The sequence below is a fragment of the Rhineura floridana genome, chromosome 14 (genome assembly GCF_030035675.1).
Source record: "Rhineura floridana isolate rRhiFlo1 chromosome 14, rRhiFlo1.hap2, whole genome shotgun sequence".
In the NCBI taxonomy this organism is placed as follows: domain Eukaryota; kingdom Metazoa; phylum Chordata; class Lepidosauria; order Squamata; family Rhineuridae; genus Rhineura; species Rhineura floridana.
Window position 1 is genome coordinate 28,090,068 of NC_084493.1, and position 22,997 is coordinate 28,113,064.

Sequence of the window (22,997 nt, forward strand, 5' to 3'; positions counted from 1 at the left end):
TTAAAAGAAGCAATTAAAATGCAATTAAAATCATACAGCCTCTAGCATAGCACATTACAAATGCAGAAAAGTCATTAAGTGGTCTGCCAAGACATCCAGCAATTTTCAAGTGGTCCGTGGGGGGGGGGGATGTTTGGGAACTACTGGCTTAGAGTAACGTGTACTGCAGTTGGCACTGACCAAGGTCCAACCTAGCATCTCAGACCAACTTTCCACAGTGGCAGTGATGTGAGGTGGAAAAGCTTCCAGTGCTTGATTTTTTTCCTCAGAAAAGTTCATTAATAACAATGAATCAATATCAATTGCAAATAAGTACTTAGAACCCTGACCAGTGCTCTCATATTACTGAATTACAAATGGTACATTGTAATTTCATTCTGTATGATATTTTATTTTGAAACACTGAAACTCAAAATTGATTCTTCTAAGGTGATACTGGTTTTATGTTGGGAAATGTTTGTAAGAAACATAAAAAACTGAAACATGTTGCTTGCATAAGTATTCAACCCCTGTGCTGTAGAAGCTTCCAGTTTACACAGATGAAAGAAATCGCCCTATTGAGGACACAATTACCTTACCATTGGCCTCCACCTGTGAACCATCAAAGTTGCTGTCAACCCCACTGTTGAAGAATCATTGGTCAGGCTGTGGATCTGAAGGAAACTGAAGACCAAACAGCATTCTACAGAAGTGAGAAATAATGTAATACAAATGCATAGATTAAGAAAAGGCTACAAACTAATAAACAAATGTTTGGATATCCCACTGAGCACAGTTGGATAAATAATCAGGAAGTGGAACCTGCATCACACCACCCGGGCACTGCCAAGAAAAGGCCGTCCCTCAAAACTCAGCACTCGAAAAAAGAGACTTGTGAGAGAAGCCACAGAGAGGCCAACCATCACTTTGAAGGAGCTACAGAGTTCAGTGACTGGGAGTGGAGTAATGGTGCACCAGTTAACCATATCAAGAGCTCTGCATAACACTGACTATATGGAAGGATGGCAAGAAAGAAGCTGTTACTCAAAAAATACCATCTGAAAGCACGTCTGGAGTTTGCCAGAAAGCATGAGAATGCCCCAACTGCGATGTGGGAAAAGGTTTTGTGGTCAGATGAGACCAAGATAGAGCTTTTATGCCCAAACTCAAAGCACCATGTGTGGCGCAAACCTAACACTGCCCATGCCTCAAGACACAACATCCCTATAGTGAAGTATGATGTTGGCAGCATGATGCTTCTCATCTGCGGGAGATGCTCTAGCTGTGGATTTCCTGCTTTGAGCAGGGGGTTGGACTTGATGGCCTACAAGGCCCCTTCCAACTCTGTGATTCTATGATTCAATGATTAAGGAAGAATGGAAGTAGCAAAATACAGGGAAATACTGCTAGAGAACCTGCTTCAGTTCACTAAAAAACTGAAACTTGGGAGGAAATTCACTTTTCAGCAAGACAATGATCCCAAGCACAAGGCTAAAGCAACATTGGAGTGGCTCAAGAACAAAAAGGTGAATGTCTTACAGTGGCCCAGTCAAAGTTCTGATCTCAATCCCATTGAGAATCTGTGGCGCTCTTTGAGAATTGTGATCCAGAAGTGATTTCCAACCAACCTGAACAACCTGGAGCAAATCTGCCAAGAAGAATGGGCCAAAATCCCTCCAACACTGTGTGCAAAGCTGGTACATGCTTACCCCAAAAGACTTAAAGCTGTTATTGCAGCAAAAGGTGGCCCTACCAAATATTAAAGTGTGGGGGTTGAATACTTATGCAAGCAACGTGTTTCATCAGTTTTTTATATTTCTTACAAACATTTCCCAACATAAAACCAGTGTTACCTTACAAAAATTGATTTTGAGTGTCAGTGTATCAAAATAAAATATACAGAACGAAATTACAATGTACCATTTGTAATTCAGTAATATGAGGTCTGAGTAATATGACCCCTGAAGGGTCAGGGGTCTGATTACATTTGCAAGATACTATAAATGTGAGATAAGCTTGGCAGTTCCAACGTTTTTAGCTATGTTTATGAAGTACCAGTGAAGTTTTAAAAAACCTAAATTATCTCAATTCTCTACAGCAGAGACCTGGGGTCCTTTTAGATGGACTCTGGTTTTCATCAGCTCGAGCCTGTATGACTGATGGTCAGAGATGCTGGTAGTGCCATCTGGAGGGCCACAGATTCCCCCACTCCACTTCTCCGGGGCAAATTACCCTAATTTGCATAGGCTTTTCTGGAAAACCCACATTGTTGCATGATAGCTTTTGGTCTTAGCTAGAGCATGAACTTAAGCTAACTGTTCTGAACCTCAGTTACAGTGGAATTCATTGTCTAGAAGGGAGGGATATGTGTTTAATTCTGTGGTCCAATTCCTGTTTAAGTGTAGATGATGATGATGAACACCACCTGCCCTTCACTACGAGATCCCAGTAGAGCTCTGAGAAACTAGAAGCCTTAATAGGATCTGACTGCCAATGGGAAGCTGGCAGTGGTACCTAATCAACATGGAGACCTGATAATTTCATAAGCTGCATGGGTTTTCAGCTTCATGGCATAGTAATGTGTACTGAAAAGCTAAGAGATTCAATTGCTGCATTTTATCAGTTTCTGCTGACCCTGCAGTAAACCTATATAAATTCTTTAAATATCAATTGTGATACTGTCGGGGAGGGGGCTAATAGGAATTGAAAAATTGGGGACCATCAAGTTGCCTCTTTCAAAATTCTGTTTATTGGCATAGCAGTTTCTATAAGTTGTCAAGTTTCTGTTCACACCTGTGGCTTCCTGCTGTACAAGAGTGTGGAGGGGCAAAGGTGCTGCTTCCTTTTGGAATCCAGTTCAAGATTTTTCGCATCCTGACAAAAGCATACAGGGAGGAAGGATCTGGCTGGGACTAACCCATTGACCAGACTTTCCAACCTGAAGAATATGCATAAATGTGCCCTACCAAAGTATTGTATTCTGTGAGCTGTTTGACAGCACTGCAACTCTGGAGTCTACCTGGCAATGGATTACTGTGAGCACAGCTATGGAGCCGGTAATGACAGGAAATGTTTTGGAGGCCCAGAGGCTAGCAGATCAGCCCTTGACCTGGCATCCTGTGCACATTTTTATCCATTTCCAGTTGTTTGTTTCAGGGGGAACTTGCTTCTCTTCCCCACCCCAACCACTTGTTGGGATAGTTTAATAACCTCTGCATGTTCACAAAGATTTGACCTCCTCTTCTGAGGCTTGACTTCCAGTGCTTAGCCATATGGATTGAATAAAACAAAGCTTTAAAGAAAGAAAGAAGTTTGTGTTCTTCTAGCTTCCTGTGTTTATGTGGTCTGTTTTGCGTGGTGTTAAAGTTGGTGTCCAGCTGCTTCCTCTGCAAGACTGAAAGCCAGGTTAAAGCTTTGTCACTGACCAAACCCAGATATAAAACAAAAGAGATGTACCATTGTGGAACACAGTGGGCAGAATACCAAACAACTGTACCATATTGTTTGGCTAAACTCTGTAAAATTTGTGTGAGAGAAATAAATGCCTTCCTATTATGAAGGATGATCTTTTAAATATGCCCTTGTCTTCATTGGAGTCTGCCTGCTTCTTGAGGTATAATTAAACCATGGTTCCTTTGTGTGCAAAACTATAAAACTTTGTTCCTCAAGGCTACGAAGATCTTCCATCATAAATGGGGAAATCAAGAGGTATAATTAAACCATGGTTCCTTTGTGTGGAAGACTGTAAAACTTTGCTCCTTGGATCTTCCCTCCTAGATGGGCAACTTTGATTGTAAGAAAACAAACTCAGACTCTCCAAGTTACAGAAATCCAAGTTTCACTTAATAGTGTACTGATCTGTGTTTCAACCAGAATATTCATAAGTTGTGTAAGTTGAGTTATTTAACAGCTAAGTTCTTCTGTATTTGACAATGACTGCAGTGGGTAGAGGCCATACTCCTATGCCTAACAGCAATATGAGTACAGTTGTGGAGGGCCACTGGTTTCCCATCCCATGTTGGACTCTAGCACTCAGGCTTAGCCAGCATGGCCACTACTCAAGGATGATGAGAGCTGTAGTCAACATTTGGAGTGCCACATACTCCTCATCCCCAATATACAGAATGAAGCTGCTGAAATTTTCCCCATTATGTCCACACCAGGAAAAAAATCCTTGTTAAATATCTGTTAAAGCCTACATCAGCAGGATATTATAGAGTTGGAAAAGGTTCAGAAGAGGGCAATCAGAATGATCAAGGGGATGGAGCGACTCCCTTACGAGGAAAGATAGCAGCATTTGGGGCTTTTCACTTTAGAGAAAAGGCGGGTCAGAGGAAACATGATAGAAGTGTATAAAATTATGCATGGCATTGAGAAAGTGGATAGAGAAAAGTTCTTCTCCCGCTCTCATAATACTAGAACTCGTGGACATTCAAAGAAGCTGAATGTTGGAAGATTCAGGACAGACAAAAGGAAGTACTTCTTTACTCAGCGCATAGTTAAACTATGGAATTTGCTCCCACAAGATGCAGCAATGGCCACCAGCTTGGACGGCTTTAAAAGAAGATTAGACCAATTCATGGAGGACAGGGCTATCAATGGCTGCTAGCCATGATGGCTGTGCTCTGCCACCCTAGTCAGAGGCAGCATGCTTCTGAAAACCAGTTGCCAGAAGCCTCAGGAGGGGAGAGTGTTCTTGCACTCTGGTCCTGCTTGCGGGCTTCCCCCAGGCACCTGGTTGGCCACTGTGAGAACAGGATGCTGGACTAGATGGGCCACTGGCCTGATCCAGCAGGCTCTTCTTATGTTCTTATGACAAGCTAAAACATGACAACACTCCTTGTAGCATCCATTGTTTTTGTTCTCAAACTGTGAACTGTGCCTACAGCTAGTTTTATAAATGTTTATGTTGCCTGTCTTAGGAAACAGGTTGCTTCCTTACATCCTTAGCAAGTTATGTCCTTGGTTAGTAGAACTGGCACCCCTTACATCACCCTTTTTCAAGATGTAAATGTAAGATTAGCTAGTATAGCATCTGTCCCTGGTGGCAGCAAGATTGATGTGGAGCATCTGTTTCACCTAGACCTTCCATTGATCTGCTGGTCTGAGCATTAATAGAATGCTTATTTTAAAGAATACCTTGGTTGTGCATCCAAAGAAATTTATTTATCATCTACTATAGCGTAAGCCATCACAATCTCTTACATACATATATGTGTAATCTATAGAGAAATTTGAACAGGTTAAAAGCAACAAAGTGCATTTTCCTACAGTATATAAATTAATCTTCAAAGCTAGCATGAAGGGCACATACATCAGAATGTTCTTGCAAGGCTTCCCCTTCATCTCACTGGGGCTTGTGGAGGTGTCATCACCAGCAGATTGTGCCTGAAATGAACAGCAGAATGGGTATCTGTAAAGGAAATGTCATTGTGGCATTCAAATTCCATCTGACTGTTTTTCACAGACTGTAATTGCCATGGAGTCATTTGTCTTTTTTTAAAAAAAAAATAGCTGTAAAATTGGTGTGAATTATTTTATTAGCCTTTTTCTTTTGTCATCATTTTATGTTTTCAAAATGTTTCCAGGTAGCTAAAAGATTTAAATCTGAGGGTGGCTTGGGTGTTAACATAGATGGTAGGGACTTGGTTTCTCTAAGCTACTGGGAAATACAAAGGAGAAAAGGTGTTTCTCTGGCTCTCTAAGGTGGAAGCAGGATCCAAGTTTGTATTTATGGAGTTGCTGCTTTATAGAGTTTGATGGAAGAGAGATGAAATAAAACACTTTTGAATTGGAAATGTATTTAATTACTAGTAGTGGGGGCTGTGCTTGTTTAGCCCCAAGGCAATTATGTTTATGTTCCCCATGCTTTTTAATATCCATATGGAGCCACTGGGAGTGGTCATCTGGAGATTTGGGATGAGATGTCATCGCTATGCAGGTGGCTCTATTTCTCCTTGCCACTTTCATTAGAGGAAGCTTTGCATATGCTGGATCAGTATCTGGGTGTAGTAATGGGTTGGATGAGAGCCATTAAAGTAAAATCTAACGAGACAGAAGTGCTATGGCTTGGTGGTTCCCAAAGCCGGAAAATGGGAAGGTGACCTATCCTAGATGGACTTGTACTCTTTTTAAAAGACCACGTGCATAGGATTCTACTCTCTTGCTTGATGCCCCATTGACATGAAGTACCTCTTTCCAGCTATGGATGGTTCATCAGCTGCTGTCATTCCTGGATGGGAATTGCCTGTTCTCTGTTATCAGTGATCTAGTAATCTTCTGTTCGGACTATGTAGCTCTGCGTGAGCCTACTTCTGAAGACTGTACAAATACTGTAGCTAGTGAAAAATGCTGTGGCTATGATTATGATGGGCTTTACTGTAAGAGATAATGTAATAGTCTGCGTCTGTGTTGAAATTGCTTTTTAATGTTTTTAAACCTTTTTTAAAAATATGTTTTTAAAGATGTTTTGTTTTATTGTATTTTAAAGTCTGTTTTTATGATGATGTTTTAAAGTGTTTTTAGTGTTTTTGTTTGCCACCCTGGGCTCTTCTGGGAGGAAGGGCGAGATATCAATCAATCAATCACCCATAAAATAATAGCAGTCCTCAAAGAACTGCACTGGATTCCTCTCCTCATATCGTCCCGTTGAGATCATGTGGAGAGGTTCTCTAGATAATACCATCATTCATCCAGCTGTGTTTACTTCTGAAAATGTGGGGAAATTGCAGACTGACAGACTGGTAGAACATGAGTGACTGCAAAGCAGTTGGCAGTCAGAGTTGGCTAAAGTCTTCTGCGCAGTGGCCTATGCTTATTACGGGGTGTTAGTACAAATGTGTTATTACTAAAATGCTTTGTTACTTCACTTTCATCCATTAAAGTTAACAGGTTCAAGTGGCTTGTGGGGTTGCTGCCTTGGGTACAAATTCAAATAAAGTAGCCATGGAGTAAGTTCAATCCAGAGTTAATTACAGCTAGCTGTTGACTGCACACGGGCAGTCTCTTAGTGGTGCCATACACCAGGCACTGATCTTGCATTGCCTTTAATAATTTCAGTAGGGTTTGTTTGGGAACTTCACCCAAACTGATTGAAAATAATTGGAGTTGTGCCACCTAAGAATTGTCCTTAGAAGTAAATGCTATTGGAATTTGTTGGGATTATTTAGGAATAAATATCTAAAATCAGAGTGTAAGTCTGCCTGCCAGATGACAAACAGGTATATAAAAGTAATGCTAACAAGAAATCTGCTTCTGCCATTTTCTGTTTCAACAGTAATGGAGAACCCAATGGCCAGTTCATCTCCACATTTCCCAGAAGATGATGTTTCAAAGGACAGTAATGATGCTGTTCCGTCTGGGTAAGCAACTGTTCTCGTTTTGGCCCTTGCATAGTTGGGCCACTATAGGGCCTCCAATGATAATTTGTTGAATATATTCTCTTTGCCCTAGTTTAAAACACCCACTTCTAAAGCTATCTTCATCTTCAGTGACTTACAGATACCTTTGCTTTCTTTGAAAAAACACTTTGGATTTCCCTTGGCATGTTGAAGTTTTCTTATGGCTCATTCTGAAATTAAAAATCTTGGCTGAAATAAGCTGGTCCCGAAGGGGTGGGTTCAGGGAACCTGTATTCGAAAGTGCCAAAGAGAGACATTTCAATGATAACAGAGGCCAGAAAAATACGTGTAGATAGTGAGTACCTACTGCTGATTAGACCAGGGATGTGGAACCTTTTTTGGTTGAAGGCTATGTTGCCCGAAAGTTTTAGGGGTGGCATTTAAGTAGAGGTGGGGCCACCCTCCACACAGTTCCAACCCCTTAACACTTGCCCAAAGCTATTTCTCATGCAAACAGAGGCGTTCTTTTAATTCTTAGTAACTCCACTCAAGTTATACCTTCTATTTTCTTCGTAGGGTTTTTTATACTGTGTGGTTCTTTTAAAACAAAAATAATCCCCAACACTCTTTAGCTGTCCTTTAGCTGTGCAAAAGTCAGAAAGAACTCCATGCACAATGGAACTGCTAGCCCTGTCTTATAGCTATTCAAAGCCTCAAACTTGAAAATGCATCACAAAAATTGCATCTTGAAACTGTATGCATGTAGTTGCGAAATGCATAGATTTGTCTTGAATATTTTCAAGGAACATGTATACCCTCTCTGTTGATCTTCTTGCAGCAGTTCTTACAGTGGGAGGAATGGCAGTTGTATACTTTACACAGTATCAGAGCTCTTTCCCCCCTCTGCTGCTCTCCACTGAGCTGCTCATGGGCAGGATGAAATTCAGCTGCAGGCTGTATCTGGTACATGGCCCAGGGTTTCCATGCTTCTGGTGTAGACTAACTTACTTTGCAATATTTTGGGTATGTTTGGTCTACAGGAGGGTAAGGAGGTGGTCAGTTGAGTAGGTGGCCTGGATATTGGTGGTGAGATAAACATCTCCCTCTGTCCCTAGTTAAGTTTTTAAGGAGATAAAGTTTCTGGCCCGTGGCCTCAGGTCTCCTCTCAAGGGGATGTTTTGGCAATCACCCACTGGCAGAAGCTTTCTTGTAAATGCTCCAAGGAATGTGATAGAGTTGGTAAAAGCTCAGCCCTTAAACTTGTACCCCAATTTCCATCATTATGACTTGGTCCCTAGAAAAACATTTTATATGAATACTTGATAACTAGCACAGAGAAATTACTCTGGCATGTGCAACATGTAGTGTTCTGGTTGTTACTCTTTGGCATATCTTTTTCTTTCTAACTTTTGATATTTGCAGTATCACATAATATCTCAGGGGTAAAATAAGAAGTACCTTATCCTGACAATGATGGGATTATCTTGGCTTTTTCAGGCTCAACCACTCAGAAGGTTTGTGCAGTGGCAGTGCCTCCCAGTCTGCCAACAATCCAGATTTTGCAGAGGACTTGCTGCAAACTCAACTGTTACGAAATGAGTCATCTAATAAAGCTGAAAATAGCGAGCTGAGGCCTGAGGAGGAGGTGAGCAGAAATTATAGGAAGAAATTAAATTTTCCTCCTCCACCTAAATCCTGTATCCATTCATTCATATATCTATGATTATTTGGTATTTGATGTAGCGTTCTTCTACTTTGTTTCAGTAAAGGGATAACGCTTACAGTTATACCGGTTATGGTGACAATTCTTGGTGCTATCATTCCTCATCCTTCAAGGCATTAGTGAATAACAAATTTGGTCAGGAAGACTGGTCATCTCTTGGCATGGTATTGCCTTGTGGTGTCTTCTCCTTCCACAAAGTCATTTGGTCTGGGCCAGTGCTGAAGGAAATATATAAAGCAAATGAGATGACATTCAGCTCCAGTGTTTCATAGCTTAGTTTATTACAGTAAGTACTTCATTAGGCATTACTTTAGGATATCAAACCCCATCTTCATTTGTAGTCCAAAATGTTTCTAAGCCTTTCCTTAGATGAGACATAATTTTCCTATTTTCTCTACATCAAAGGTTCTAAACTTTTCTACTCCCAAGGCCCACTTGAGCCTCAGTAATTTTCAGTGTCTTGTCAGTCACATTGACTGAAGCTGCAAGTAAATTATGAAAGCATCTGAGATGCTACTTTAGGTTTAAACAGGAGTAGGCATCCCCTGACCCTCCAGATGTTACTGGACTCCAGTTTCCATCATCTCTGACCATGGGCCATGGTGGCTGGGGCTGATGGGTGTTGGGAGTCTGAGAACATCTCAAAAGCCGTGGGTTCTTCACCCTGGTTTAAAAGAACTAATGTCTCACACTGAACTTTCTTCTCTCTGTCTTTGTAGCAAAGAACTAAGAGAGGAGGCTGGTCCAAAGGGCGAAAGAGGAAGAAACCCTTAAGGGATAGCAATGCTCCTAAATCTCCCTTAACAGGTTATGTGCGGTTTATGAATGAACGGAGAGAGCAGCTTCGTGCTAAGAGGCCGGAAGTTCCCTTCCCAGAAATCACCAGGATGCTGGGCAATGAATGGAGTAAACTCCCTCCTGAAGAGAAGCGGGTATCACTACATTACTCTTCCTTTATTATGGAATTCGGTGTTTTATTACGAAGGTTTTTGCTTAACCAAAGAGAACTTTACCCATTTGGGTGATAACAGAAAGTATAGTCAGGTAACTAAAGAGAATCTAAAGAACTGCATTTTCATTTTAGGTAGGTGGGGCCAGTATTTTTCTCTACAACATAACATAGTTCTGTGGGTCTTCAGGAGAGAATCACAAAGTACAGCAGGACAAGGGTTTGTCTCTGTTCGTAATGAGCGTGGGGAAATGGGAAGCCAGATTGCTAATAGATAGAATTACTTCATGCTATAGATTCATCAGTGCAGCTGGTGTCTTGAAAAAGACAGATATACCTGAAGGAACAGGATGCAGATTGAAAATGTGGATGATTTATCCTTCCACTTAGAAGGGCTGCTAGTGAAGCAGAGAAAGCTTAACTCTCTAGGGTTTGGGATAAGGAAGACTTGCTTCATTAGTCTATTTTTAATCAAAATATCTATCCCAGAATGGGGTTTGTGAACAGGTGGCTAGTGGCCAGCTTGCTTATTTCCTTCACATCCCACTCTAGTCCATGGGCTCAGAGTAGCTTACAGCAGTTTTTCTAACAGTGCAATCCTGTTAGCATGTTGCCTACTCAGAAGCAAATTCCTTTCAGTACACTGACATTCTTCTCCTGTTAAATGGGTATACGATTAAAGCTTTAATGTTAATAGTTTCATACTCAAGGGACTTGCAGTCTCAGGAAACCAAATGGTTTAGGGGATAAGAGGCCAAATAAATAATACCATTGTAAACATATGCTGCATTATTAATAACCAATAAAAACCCATCCAAAGGACATAATGCTTCAGCTTGGGCTGAATGTGGACCAGAGCTCATTTCCAGATAAAGTGGTGATGGGGGTGACTGGAGCTTTATCCATGAGGTAGATGGATCTTCACTCCCAGTGGATCTTACTCTGTTTTCCACTTTTGTGTTCGTCCATCTTGACCATAGCCTGTGATGCTCAGAATTGACATCACCTGTGGCCTCTGGTGCTCTGTGCATCAAGCAGAGAACATAATGAGTGAACCTGCAATGGGAGTGGGGGAGGAAGAGATGAAGAATGGGAAGCAGTCCTATTGTCCAAGACCCTACCATAGAATTACCAGAGGGAGGTGAAGAGGCCAGGCTGCCACCACCCCACCTCTCAAACTACCTGTGATGTAGGGCAGTTTGAGCCCTTGCGAATCCCTCCCGTGCCCATTCATGTGGAGGGACGTAGGAAGCTGCCTTTTTAATCCATTTAGCTCAGTATTGTCTGCACTGACTGGTTTCAGGCAGGGGACATTCCTTGCCCTACCTGGACATGCTGATTGAACCTGGGATCTTTTTGGATGCAAAGCAGATGCTCTACCCCTGAACTAAGGGAAATTTAGGCTGCAGTCCCATGCACACTTACCCAGGAGTAAGCCCCATTGGAAAGAATGGAACTAATTTTCAAGGAAATATGCATAGGATTACACTATTAGGACAGTGAGCCTGAAAGAATAAAAAGGAAGAATGGCAAATAACTGAATGATATGTACCCCTGATACTGGCATAGTTAATATAAGAGCAGCCATATTGTATCAGATCAGTACCAGCATACTGCTTCCCACATGCCCATGGGAATACCACAAGCAGGACAGGAGGGTAAAGTTGTTGCCCAGTAATGAGTATGTAGAGGCATGCTGCCTCTGATCCTGAAGTTAGCCTATAGCTATCATGATTAGTAACCATTAATACCTTATTCCAAGTAGGGTTTATCATGGACTTTATATAAAAGCATTATCCAAGCACAGGCTAAAGGCAATTCTTAATTAGTGCTACCAGAAATTTAGAATCATATCACAGAATAGTAGAGTTGGAAGTGGGCTGTAAGGCCAACAAGTCCAACCCTTAGCTCAATGCAGCAATCCAACTTAAAGCATACCTGACAGGTGGCTGTCCAGCTACCTTTTGAATGCCTCCAGTGTTGGAGAGCCCACCACCTCCCTAGGTAATTGGTTCCATTGTTGTACCACTCTTAACAGTTAGGAAGCTTTTCATGATGTTCTTGTAATTTGAGCCCATTATTCCATGTCCTGCACTCTGGGACGATCGAGAAGAGATCCCGGTCCTCCTCTGTGCAATAACCTTTCAAGTACTTGAACAGTGCTATCCTATCTCCCCTCAGTCTTCTCTTCTCCAGGCTAAACATGCCCAGTTCTTTCAGTCTCTCCTCATAGGGCTTTGTTTCCAGTCCCCTGATCATCCTTGTTGCCCTCCTCTGAACCTGTTCCAGTTTGTCAACATTCTTCTTAAAGTGCAGTGTCCAAAACATCTGTACTACATCTTGTATATAGATAAAAACAGTCACTTTGGCTGTCTGCATTAGCCTCTGCCTTGTGGAATAAATAAAATTATTTTTGTCCCATTCTCCACCAATTTTTAGATAGGGCTATAAAGTAGGATCAGAGGAGAGACCTGAAGCAAATTTAAAGGAGAATAGAAAAGCAAGGCAGAGAAGCTTTTTATGTGATAGGGCCCCATCATCTCCATGCTAGTTCATGTCTATTCAGGTTCTTCACACATTGACAGCTTCCTTTTGAAGTCTTCTGAAACCAAGCTCTCTCTGTTCATTAAGCAAATGTGACAGGATGCTCCAGGCAACATTTGATATGATTTCTTTACAACTATATTCAAATACATTGCTGTTATGAAAGCTCTAAAATTCTGAATTTATCTCATACAGAGACAAGACAGGTGTGTTTTGTGCATGTCAATTAAACTTGAGATGCAGCATTTGTCTTTTCCATTTATAGCCTACCCCAACACAAGGGTTCATGGTAGGTAACCATACTTTAAAATCCACAATAAAACCAGGGGACCGTTACAGTATAAGTATACTCAAATTAGTCTATGCTGGCTTAACCCTGGCAAGTGAGTGTCAGTTCAGATAGGATGGTTTTACGCTTTCAGAAAAGCATAAAATTGACAAACCCAGAGGATGGGAGTTCTGCAGTTGAGGAACAGCCACTGAGATGCCCTTCTGTGCAAAGACTTTGGTGCACAGAAAAGGGAAGCCTCAACTGACCATAAAAATTGTAGTGCAACATACAGATCTTGGTACTCAGTCCCTCCATTTTCACTTGTTCTTTCTGCTTAGCCAAAGCCTGTAGTGGAAGTTGATCTGCTTGGTTAACTTACTCTGTATACTGAGGGGGAAGAATGATCTGTTCTCTTGTTGCAGCGTTACCTTGATGAAGCAGATAGAGATAAGGAACGTTACATGAGGGAGCTGGAGCAGTACCAGAAGACGGAGGCTTACAAAGTTTTTAGCAGGAAAGCTCAGGACAGACAAAAAGGCAAATCACATCGACCAGGTATTGAACTATGGCATAGGAGTCCATAAAAGAAATGTACAATACTATTAGAATGCTTGACTAGTCCATTTTATTCTAATTTAACAGGTACTAAATAATGGTTTGCAGCAAAGGATTCCTACTCCATTTAATTTGTTCTCCCTTTTTGCTTTGAGTGATTGAATGTATTGCTTATATACAACAAAGAGTCTTGTGCAACAGATTACCGTGGCTACCACTCCTGAAATTGTTTATATAGGTCACTAGCGCCCCCCTCCCAATCTCTCAAACCAACTTTTCATGCCCTGCATTGCCTGCTAGCAGCAGATATGCTGGAGGAAATCATAATTCCTTAAGTTTTGCACAAGTTCTCCCACTCCCCTTTTAAAAGCAAGGGAGAAAAGAGTCTCTGACCTGCAGCACATAAACAGATGAAGTCCTAGATATTAGTTTTACTCTGGATGGATAGACAGCTCCCAAACCACAGAAATGCTGGTAACCACTCTGGATCTCTCAAAGGTAGCTCCTTATACTAGAATCTTGCTCCTAGACTCTTGTATTGACAATGATATTGGGTCTCCCAGTTTCCACAATATGGAGGCATAAATGATGTCCAAATGCATTTTATCCTCAGGGGCCTAAGTAAACCTACCGTCCGCCTCTGCCTGTCACAACAGTGGTAATTTAGTTAGTTAAAAATAATAATGAATAGCTCTTCTCACATGAATATATAGTGTATAGGAAAGGAATTATGGGATGTATCTCTGAGCTACTCAACAAATTATTCCCCTTCTCCCACAATTCATTTTGCCTTTCAAACTTTTCCTCCCTTTTTTTTCAGAAGGAGCACGACAGGCTGCCCATGACCATGAGGTACGTGCTCTCATATGTCCAAGGTTGGCTTTTTAATAGTAGTTTAAGTGTGTGTGTGGGGGGGGAGGGATGGCATCTGGTTCCCACACTTGTTTATATGGAAGACCATGCAGGTATCATCTTAAACAATGTGAAGTGGTATCTCAAGGACACATGCAAAAAGCATGGCTCAGACTCCTGGATCTCATCAGTAGATATGCTGGGCTGTTGTGCAACACCTAAGTATCCAGTCTTAAAAGGGGATAACATAAGCAAAGTGTGGGTTGTGTGATGCTTACCATGCTTACAGAAAGGGAAATAAAAACTTGATCTTAGCATACAGGATTTCTTAGTCTTCCCTGAGCTTTAAGTGGAGCTCTGTTTAGTGTTCTTTCTAATTGCTGTTCTCATAACAGTACTGTATCAACAAGGAGCATTTTAATTAGACTGCTGGGCTAGAAACATCTTTCATAAACCAAGCCTAAGAAATAAGCCTATTTAAAATTCTTGAGCAATAAGTTTGGAATGCCTGTCTCTCTCATAACAAACTTTTCCATAGAAGACCTCACCTGTTTGAAAGGATCTTCGATGCCCATCATCAAGCCTGTCTAGCTGTTCTTTTCTACATCTCTAGCTGTCATTAGAACTTCACATTTTATAGCACAGTTAGGCTGATTTCTATCCTTTATGAACTCTCCAAAAGCCAACGTGCTGATTTCATTGGCCAATAAAAAGAAAGCATTTAACAAATTACATTGGTCTGATTTCACTTCTAGGGGAGATGTTTATAAGGTGTAGCTTTTTCATGCAATGTGCATCTTGCTCTTGAAGATAATGTTGCCCCAAGTAAACACTTTCATTGTTTGGGCTGACAACATCAGTCATATACTTTGTAAGGGGCAGGTAGGTGGCCTGAAAGAGCAGTATACATTAAAAAGTGATCATCTGATTGGGATTAATGCAAAAATAGAGAAAATAATGAAAATGCCAAGATAGGTTTGGCTAATATTTTGTATGTTGGCTTCTGTCTTCCGTACCTCCACCCTCTCCCACTTTATATCTCTGCTGGTATCATCAGGTTTGGGATAATGTCTGGAGCCTGAAAACTAGGGCCTGGTCTAGTAATTCGATGAATTGCTTTTCAAACAGACACTTAGTACAAATGTCCCTCTGTCTCATTTTAAGGACAATGAAAGAAGCAATCAGTTTTGTGTTTCTCTGCTAATTTATGATAAATGACACAATGACGCTAAGCCTGAACAAATTAGTCCTTTGCAATTAAGTGGTAATCAAATCCGTATGATTTTAATCCCCTGAGTGAGCCTTAGAGTGGTTTAAATACATAGGAGCCCCTGAGAGGATCCTTTCAATGCTGGGGTAATGTACTTGATAATGGAAGAGTGCTGATGGTTTTCATTACCACTCTCCTGTTAAGCAGAATTTCTCTGCCTTTTAGAGACTGAGCAGTTTTACTTAACTGCTTAAATGCTTGGGGGTTGGGAGGTTATACTTGAAGAATCTCTACCCTAGGAACAGCAAGTGTAATGCCCAGAGTGTCTTCTTCCACCAGTCTTCGGTCTGAAGGAGTAATTTGTTGTTCATTCCCAAGGTTTACTGCCAGATTTCCTTGGGATCTCTTCAGAGCTGATTGCTCCTTTAGGGAAACATTCATTTTGCATCCTCCTCCTTAATATCTTGTATGCAGGGTGTTGAGGGATTGTGTTATTTTATTATGTATTTTTTATTATTAAACTGTGAATTATTTATATGGAGATAGTTACGTATTGGGATGTATCATTGACGCATTTATATTTTTTGTGGTTTTTGTCATTCTACACTAAATTGCTTTGAGCATAATATAGAAAAGCAGTATACACAGGCTGCACTCAGGTTGTCACAATTAACAATGGGAATGAGCATAAGTGAGTCTTGGGCTGGCAAGCTCTCTCCCTTCCCTCTTCTACTGCAGCATGACTTTTGTTTCCAGCTTTTGTTAACCATAGTTTGGTGTTACATGGAAACCCGAAACTGTAGCTTATCCTAACAGTGGCTTATTAACCCATATTTTGAAATTGGCTTGTTTCAAACAAACCATAGTTAAAATTAATCAAACTTTGTTGGATTTGGATGGCACAGTAAGTTGTGGCCAACCAAACCTGGGGTGGAGACTTATGGCCCTCCAGATGTCATTTGTCTTAGAGTTCCATCAGATCCAGCCATCATGGCCAATGGTCAGGGTTGATGGGAGTTGTAGTGCATCCAAGTCTGAAGGCCCTTAGGGTCCTCACCTTGATCATCACCATAGTTGGCTATGATGTTCAAATACAGCCAAAGTGACTATGACTTTGTTGCCCCTCCCCAAGAGTTTTCCTTCCCCCTGCTCCATTATTGAATACAAGGTGAGGAGAATATGCTGTAGTTTCATAAAAGTGTGGGTGGGATCCTCAGGTTCGAGAGGAGACACTGCTCCCCCATTACACCCATTGAGGTTTTTCCAGAGTAGCCTCTTCAATTAATATGAATATTTGAATCTGCATTGTGTTGAGTCAGACCAATGGTTATTTTAGGCTAACATTGTCTATGCCAGTGGTAAAACGGTTCGGAAATTACAGTTGGTTCAAAATGCAGCAGCCAGAATGTTAACTGGAGCACGGCACAGGGAGCATATCACCCCTGTGCTTTATTGACTCCACTGGCTCCCAGTTTGCTTCCAGACCCAATTCAAAGTGCTGGTTCTGACCTTTAAAAGCCCCAAATGGCCTTGGACCAACCTACCTGAGGGACCGCTTACGCCCATATGTACCTGCCCGGGATTTAAGATCATCTGCCTCTGGTCTCCTCTGCGTGCCTGGAGTGAAAGATGTTAGACTGACAAGCACACGGGAAAGAGCTTTTTCAGCTGTGGCCCCCAAGCTTTGGAACACCCTACCCCAAGAAGTCCGCTCTGCTCCCTCCCTGATGGTTTTCTGGAGACTTCTGAAAAAGATCTTGTTCTGGAGAGCCTTTGGGAGGGACTGAAGGTAGAGGGGGGGAGAACATGGCCGCCTGAGAGGAAAGACGTTATCTTCATCTGCTCTGAAATAAGCTTATCCAAGGCGTTATGTAAACTACAGCTGGAAACTTGCAATGCTGGGCCTGTCCTCTCCTTCAACACATTAATATCAACCTGCTATCTTGGTATTTGACTGGTGGCCTTGATTAGACCCCGTGAGACGGCCAAGGTGTTTTGCACTTTTTTCCTGCCGGCGTTACTCGAACTGTGCAATGCTATGTATGAAGAGCCTCCCAACATTTAAATTGCTGTATTCAAGTAAGCGAACTTGGGGGGAGATGCCATTTAATATATCTCTCTCCTTGTTATTCTTGGTTTACTCCTACTCCTGGATTGCCACAGCTGTTGCAGCTTTAATCTCGCTCTCCTTTCAACATATCCCCTTAAAGATAAAGATACTACAATATGGTTTATACCAGAAAGGCTTATAGGGAGCGAGGAATGTCTTTAGAGGAAGAGCTATTGCCAGCTACAAAAATGGCAAAACAGACAAAAATTACCCACTTCTTCTCTTCTAGCCCAAAGGCAGAGAATGTAGATCCATCTGAAGATGGTGTAAAGACGGAGGAGAAAGAGATCATGAAGGTTAAGGAATTTGACCCATTTGCAGCTTGCTGCAATAATATGCCTCTGGACTGGTCTCTGGATTTGAAGGGAGCACTTCAAACGGAACTGGAGGACCTTCCTTCATATAATCTTGCTTTTGAGTTAGAACAAGCTGAAAGTTTGGCTAAACAGCAAACATCTAAAATGGCAGATAATTGTGCACCTCTTGGAAAAAATAAAGAGGATGTGAAGTTTAACCAATTGAATCACACCCATACATCTGCCACAATTCCAGAAGCAAGAATGGGTATGTTAACACAACAGGATGGTCAACAATTCATTGAATATATATCCCAATGGAATGCTGGCTCCACACGCACTCCAGCGAGTTAAATTGCATTAAAAACTTTTTACCCTGGTTGAAGAGTATAAGAAAACTGGCGTTCACCAAGAATTTGAAGAAAGTTCCAGCTGTCGAATTACAGGCCCTGTGCAATGTTTAAAAACTAGGAAATCCAATTGCAAGGCAATATCTAAACGACTTCCAGGAGAAAAAGAACCATAACCACGAAGAAGAGTAAGAATGTTAAAAATTTTAAGCCTCAACGAGGCAGAAAAATGAATTTCACAAACTTTTTAAAATATTAGATTCCATGCTGAAAATGAAGAATAATCAAGAGAACAAAGTCATAAGACAGGTGGACAGTCCAAAGAGAACTAAAGTTAAGCCCGAGTTGTCATGGCCCCGTCAGAGGACTCATCAGACGAGGATGACTCGGGAGTAACAGCAGCAGACCCAGAAGCAGCAGACCCAGAAGGAGAAACGGAGGAAACTCTTGAGAACCCAGCTCCTTCTCCCCCTCAGCTGCAGAGCACCCCAGACACAGCTGAAGCCCTTCAGCCAGACGCAGACAGTGAACAGGATACTCCCCCCTCACCTGCAGAACGTAGACAACAGAAGGTCAGGCAGAAGAGGGGCAGGCCTGTCCACTTAAGGCCAAAACGCTGATGGCTCACACCTGCTGACAAACCTGCTCCTTAAAAGACACACCTTGGCTTCAGCTTGTTGCTGACTACAACGTCAGGCGTGGCTTCGTGTGTTTCCAGATTGCCTGAACCTTATCTTGGACTGACCCCTTGGCAATTGAACCCAGACCTCTACTGACCTCGCTTCTGGACTTCTGGCTTGGCACGTAAGCTTGGAAAGGGCCTTGCCCTTATCACGCTTCATCCTCGTTAGCCTGGCAGATTTACGACCAAGCTGCCAGCTAAGGACTTTCCCACCCTGGTAAATACCCGGGAATTTCCAGCCCCCGCCTGCACTGCTGTTTCGGTGCAGAGCTGACACGAGTGTTCTCTTAACAACGGCAGTCCCCTCAGCACCTTCCCTTCCAATTGACAGACCACCTCAACTTTATTCTACTGAGTCACAGGAGCTGCGCTCTTGGCCACTGCAGGATTATAATTGGTCACAGAAACTAATGAAGGAGAATAGATGGAATTTAAAACTCATTCCTCAAAAACTAGTTTTATTAAACTGTCCTAGAGTAAATATTTATGATGTTCAGTCTGTTCGGAAAGCTCATCTTGTTAACTTTTTGCAAACGATTGTGCTAGGCCTCTTTACCACAACTGATTTTAGCCATGTAGAATACTTGTATAGTAACTCTACAAACGCCCGGATACTGATGACGTTCAGAAAACTTGATAAAGCTAATCTTCTTCTTGCAAACAGACAGGTGCTGTGTTCATTCGGAATTGTGACCCAAAGATACTTCCAGAATATTGCCGGGCCTCAAGTCCTGACCTGGGCCTTGCCACCTGTGAGACCAGAAAATCCACTAAAGCCTCACATTGATGCGATATTTAAGCCAAAAGTTCATAATACGGGACTAACAGCTATTTCCATGAATGTAGAAATGAGGCCGATAGCTCCTCCTTCCATCCTAGCAACACCGCTGCCTGGAATTAACTCTGAGACTCCCAATCGTAATACCTCTTTGCTAATTAACAATATGACCTTGGCTAACCAGGAGGCGAGAATTAATATCTATAACAATGAAGAGGCCCATATCTCTCTTAATGAAGAGGAGGAGAATCTTTTCACTGCTTTTACCGCTCTCCCAAATCCTGCGCAACAGGATATTATCTTATGATTGCAGAGATTAATTAAACATCTCCATGACCGGATGATTCAGCCCGAGTTGCTTATTCATCTCAAGACAGAGAATCATAATGAATCGAAGGTGGTTGAGGATCTACAAGCCGATATGAAGGTACAGACGTTCCCTCCCCCCGCGAATAAAGGCCCTTCCCCTATGCATCTTCTCGCTGAAACCAATCGACCAAACTTCACTCTTGCACATGAATCCTCTCGGAAGACCATATTGAACACACATTCTATCCCCTCCTGCAATGACGTAAGATATTTGGAGAGGGAAGAAGAGGGTTTGTCCAGGCGGGGCCGCTGTTCCCCAAGGCGCTATTATCAAATGTCAGCCGGATGGATCACACCATCGAGGTGATAATTCATCTTCCGGCAGACTATAGTCCGCCATCTAGCCCTAGCGTTTTTAATAATGCTGCTTCTACTCAACCAGCTGCTCGAACACATTTAAATGTGTCTTGATATAATAAGATTTCCCATATATCAAACCTCACAGTTATATCTTGGAACATTGCGGGCTGGAGGAGTAAGATCACAGATCCATCATTTGTGGATTATATCTGCAAGTATGACATCATCTTTTTGTAAGAAACCTGGGCCAGAGAACTTGGGGAGCTAAGCAGTTTTTCCGCTTATTCGCTTGAGGCGACGCCAAGCGATAAAGGCAGCAGGCCCAAAGGTGGGTTTATCCGTGTTGGTCTCCACAACATTACGTGTCACAGTTAATAGGCTAATTTCTTTATCCGGGCTTGCTATGGCGTTCATTTTGGATTCAAACCAAATGCGATTTGTCCTTATAAATGTTTACGTACCTTCTTAACGACAAAAAACCATGGTAAAAACAAATAGCCAGAAACTCGAGCTCTTCATCAATAAACTGATAACATGATTTCCAGAAGCAGTACTAGTGATAGCCGGAGACTTCAATGCCAGGCTTGGCACGAATGACAGAGCGTTATACACCCACTATCATGAAATTCCCCCGCTGATAGATGAGGCATTAAATTTGCCGAAAAGACAGTCCAAAGATCCAGGATGTAATTATGCAGGATACTGTCTTCAAATGCTTCACAAATTCAACCTGACTGTATTGAACGGCTCTGTAGATGGCGATTGGAGCGGTGAGTACACTTTTTTCTCTGAATCGGGTGCCTCTGTAATCGATTTTGTGATAGTATCAACCGAATTTTTAAAATCAGTTGCCAGTTGCATGGTCGGGAATCGCACGGAGAGTGACCATCTCCCATTAATTGTATCATTTCTCTGTGACAACATGGTCCCCAGTTGTGGATGCAGACCTACCAACGAAATCTGTCCAAGTTAAATGGTCACCCAAAACTGAGTTAAACATCAAGGGAATCTTATACTCAGACAAAAATATTAGTTTACGCAAGAACATTATAACAGCGGCCCCTGGAACAAATATACTAGCGTCCTATCAAGAATTGTCTATGGAACTCCAAAGCACTTAATTTCAAATCACCCAACAAAGCCTTGTTCTTCATTGTGCCATTCTAAACCTTGGTTCGACCTAGAGTGTCAAGCTATGAAAAAACTTTTAGTGGAGAAATATAGAATGTACAGAGTCCTAGACCTTCCAGCATTACCCTCGGAATATCTGGCTCTGAAGAAAAATTACAAATCGGTGATTAAGAGAAAAAAGAGACAGGCACAGACACAATTATGGAAAACTTTAATACAGACCTCAAAAACTAAAGATGTGGCTACCTTTTGGCGCCTTGTAGCCAGGGGTTGGCCTAAACCTTCTCCTAGCCCTGAATACCACATTTCTGTGCAAACATGGGAATTGTATTTCTATAACATCCATTCAAGGGGACAGAAGTGTGCTTCTCATCCTTTGAACTGCCTGAATGATCTCCCTGACTGGCCCCCGGTATCTCCCAAAGAAGTCGTTTCTCTGATTGCAAGGTTGAAGGCGGGTAAGGCTCCCGGACCCGATAATATTCCTCCAGAAATATTCAAGCGAAACATCGAGTGGTGGGCTCCTATCCTAGGAGCACTTTTCACGATTATTGATTGTATGGCCAAAATTCCTGAAGACTGGGGTCTAGCCATTGTAATACCAATCTACAAAAGAGGCCTCAGATCTGACCCAGCCAATTACAGGCCAATCAGTTTGCTGAATATAGTCAGCAAATTATATGCTTCTCATCTGCTTGATAAATTACAAAGCTGGCTGGCCCAGGACAACATTCTGGCCAATGAACAAGCCGGGTTCAGAGGGGAACGCTCCACTATGGATCACATATTAGTCCTACAACCAAAAAGAGGGGATCCCTATATATGGCTTTTATTGATTTTAAAAGTGCTTTTGATCTTATACCCAGAGCTATTCTCTGGGAAAAGTTTGAGTCATCTAACATTGATAGGCGCCTTTTAACTCTGATGACCAAGCCAATCCCTATCCAGGAGGGTGTTAAGCAGGGCTGTGTCTTAGCCCCTACTTGATTCAATTTTTATGTAAACTCACTGGTTACGTCTCTGGCGCAGATTCCATCACACCCTCCGACTCTCGCCAATAAACCATTATCCATATTACTTTATGCAGACGATGTAGTGTTGTTATCGCTGACAAGCATCGGTCTGCGCCGACTACTTCGAGTGTTGGCGGATCACTGTGCCAAGGACCGGGTAATTATTAACCTTGACAAGACAAAAGTGCTCGTGTTTACCAAAAAAAGGCGAGACACATTTAGCATCTCAATGACCTCCCAATTGAGCAGGTTTCTTCATACCGATACCTGGGAGTGACCTTTCATGCTTCGGGAGCATGGCATCTTCATGCAAAGAATGCCATTACCGCTGCTAGGAGGAATTCGAAGGCTCTTTTGTCATTCTTCTATACTAAGGGAGGACAATATATCCCTTCCGCCATTCAAGTCTTCGTAGCTAAGGCCATTTCACAAATGCTTTATGGCTCTCAGGCGTTGGTTTTCTCTAAATCTGTCTCTTTTGAATCTATACAAACTAAATTCTTGAGGTCTATTTTTGGGATACCCCCATGAGTCTCTAATTACAC

The 22,997-nt window shown here is 42.0% G+C and overlaps 1 protein-coding gene across 4 annotated transcripts in view; it reads left to right on the forward strand.

The window, feature by feature from the left end:
- Positions 1-22,997, forward strand: part of HMG20A (high mobility group 20A) — an 82,713-nt gene that overhangs the window by 51,937 nt on the left and 7,779 nt on the right. For all 4 annotated transcript variants that reach the window (XM_061595334.1, XM_061595336.1, XM_061595337.1 and 1 more), the window contains 5 exons: positions 7,256-7,340; positions 8,817-8,964; positions 9,762-9,974; positions 13,229-13,361; positions 14,182-14,213. In XM_061595334.1, coding sequence (XP_061451318.1) covers positions 7,256-7,340; positions 8,817-8,964; positions 9,762-9,974; positions 13,229-13,361; positions 14,182-14,213 — 611 coding nt within the window. The remainder of the gene's footprint in view (positions 1-7,255; positions 7,341-8,816; positions 8,965-9,761; positions 9,975-13,228; positions 13,362-14,181; positions 14,214-22,997) is intronic.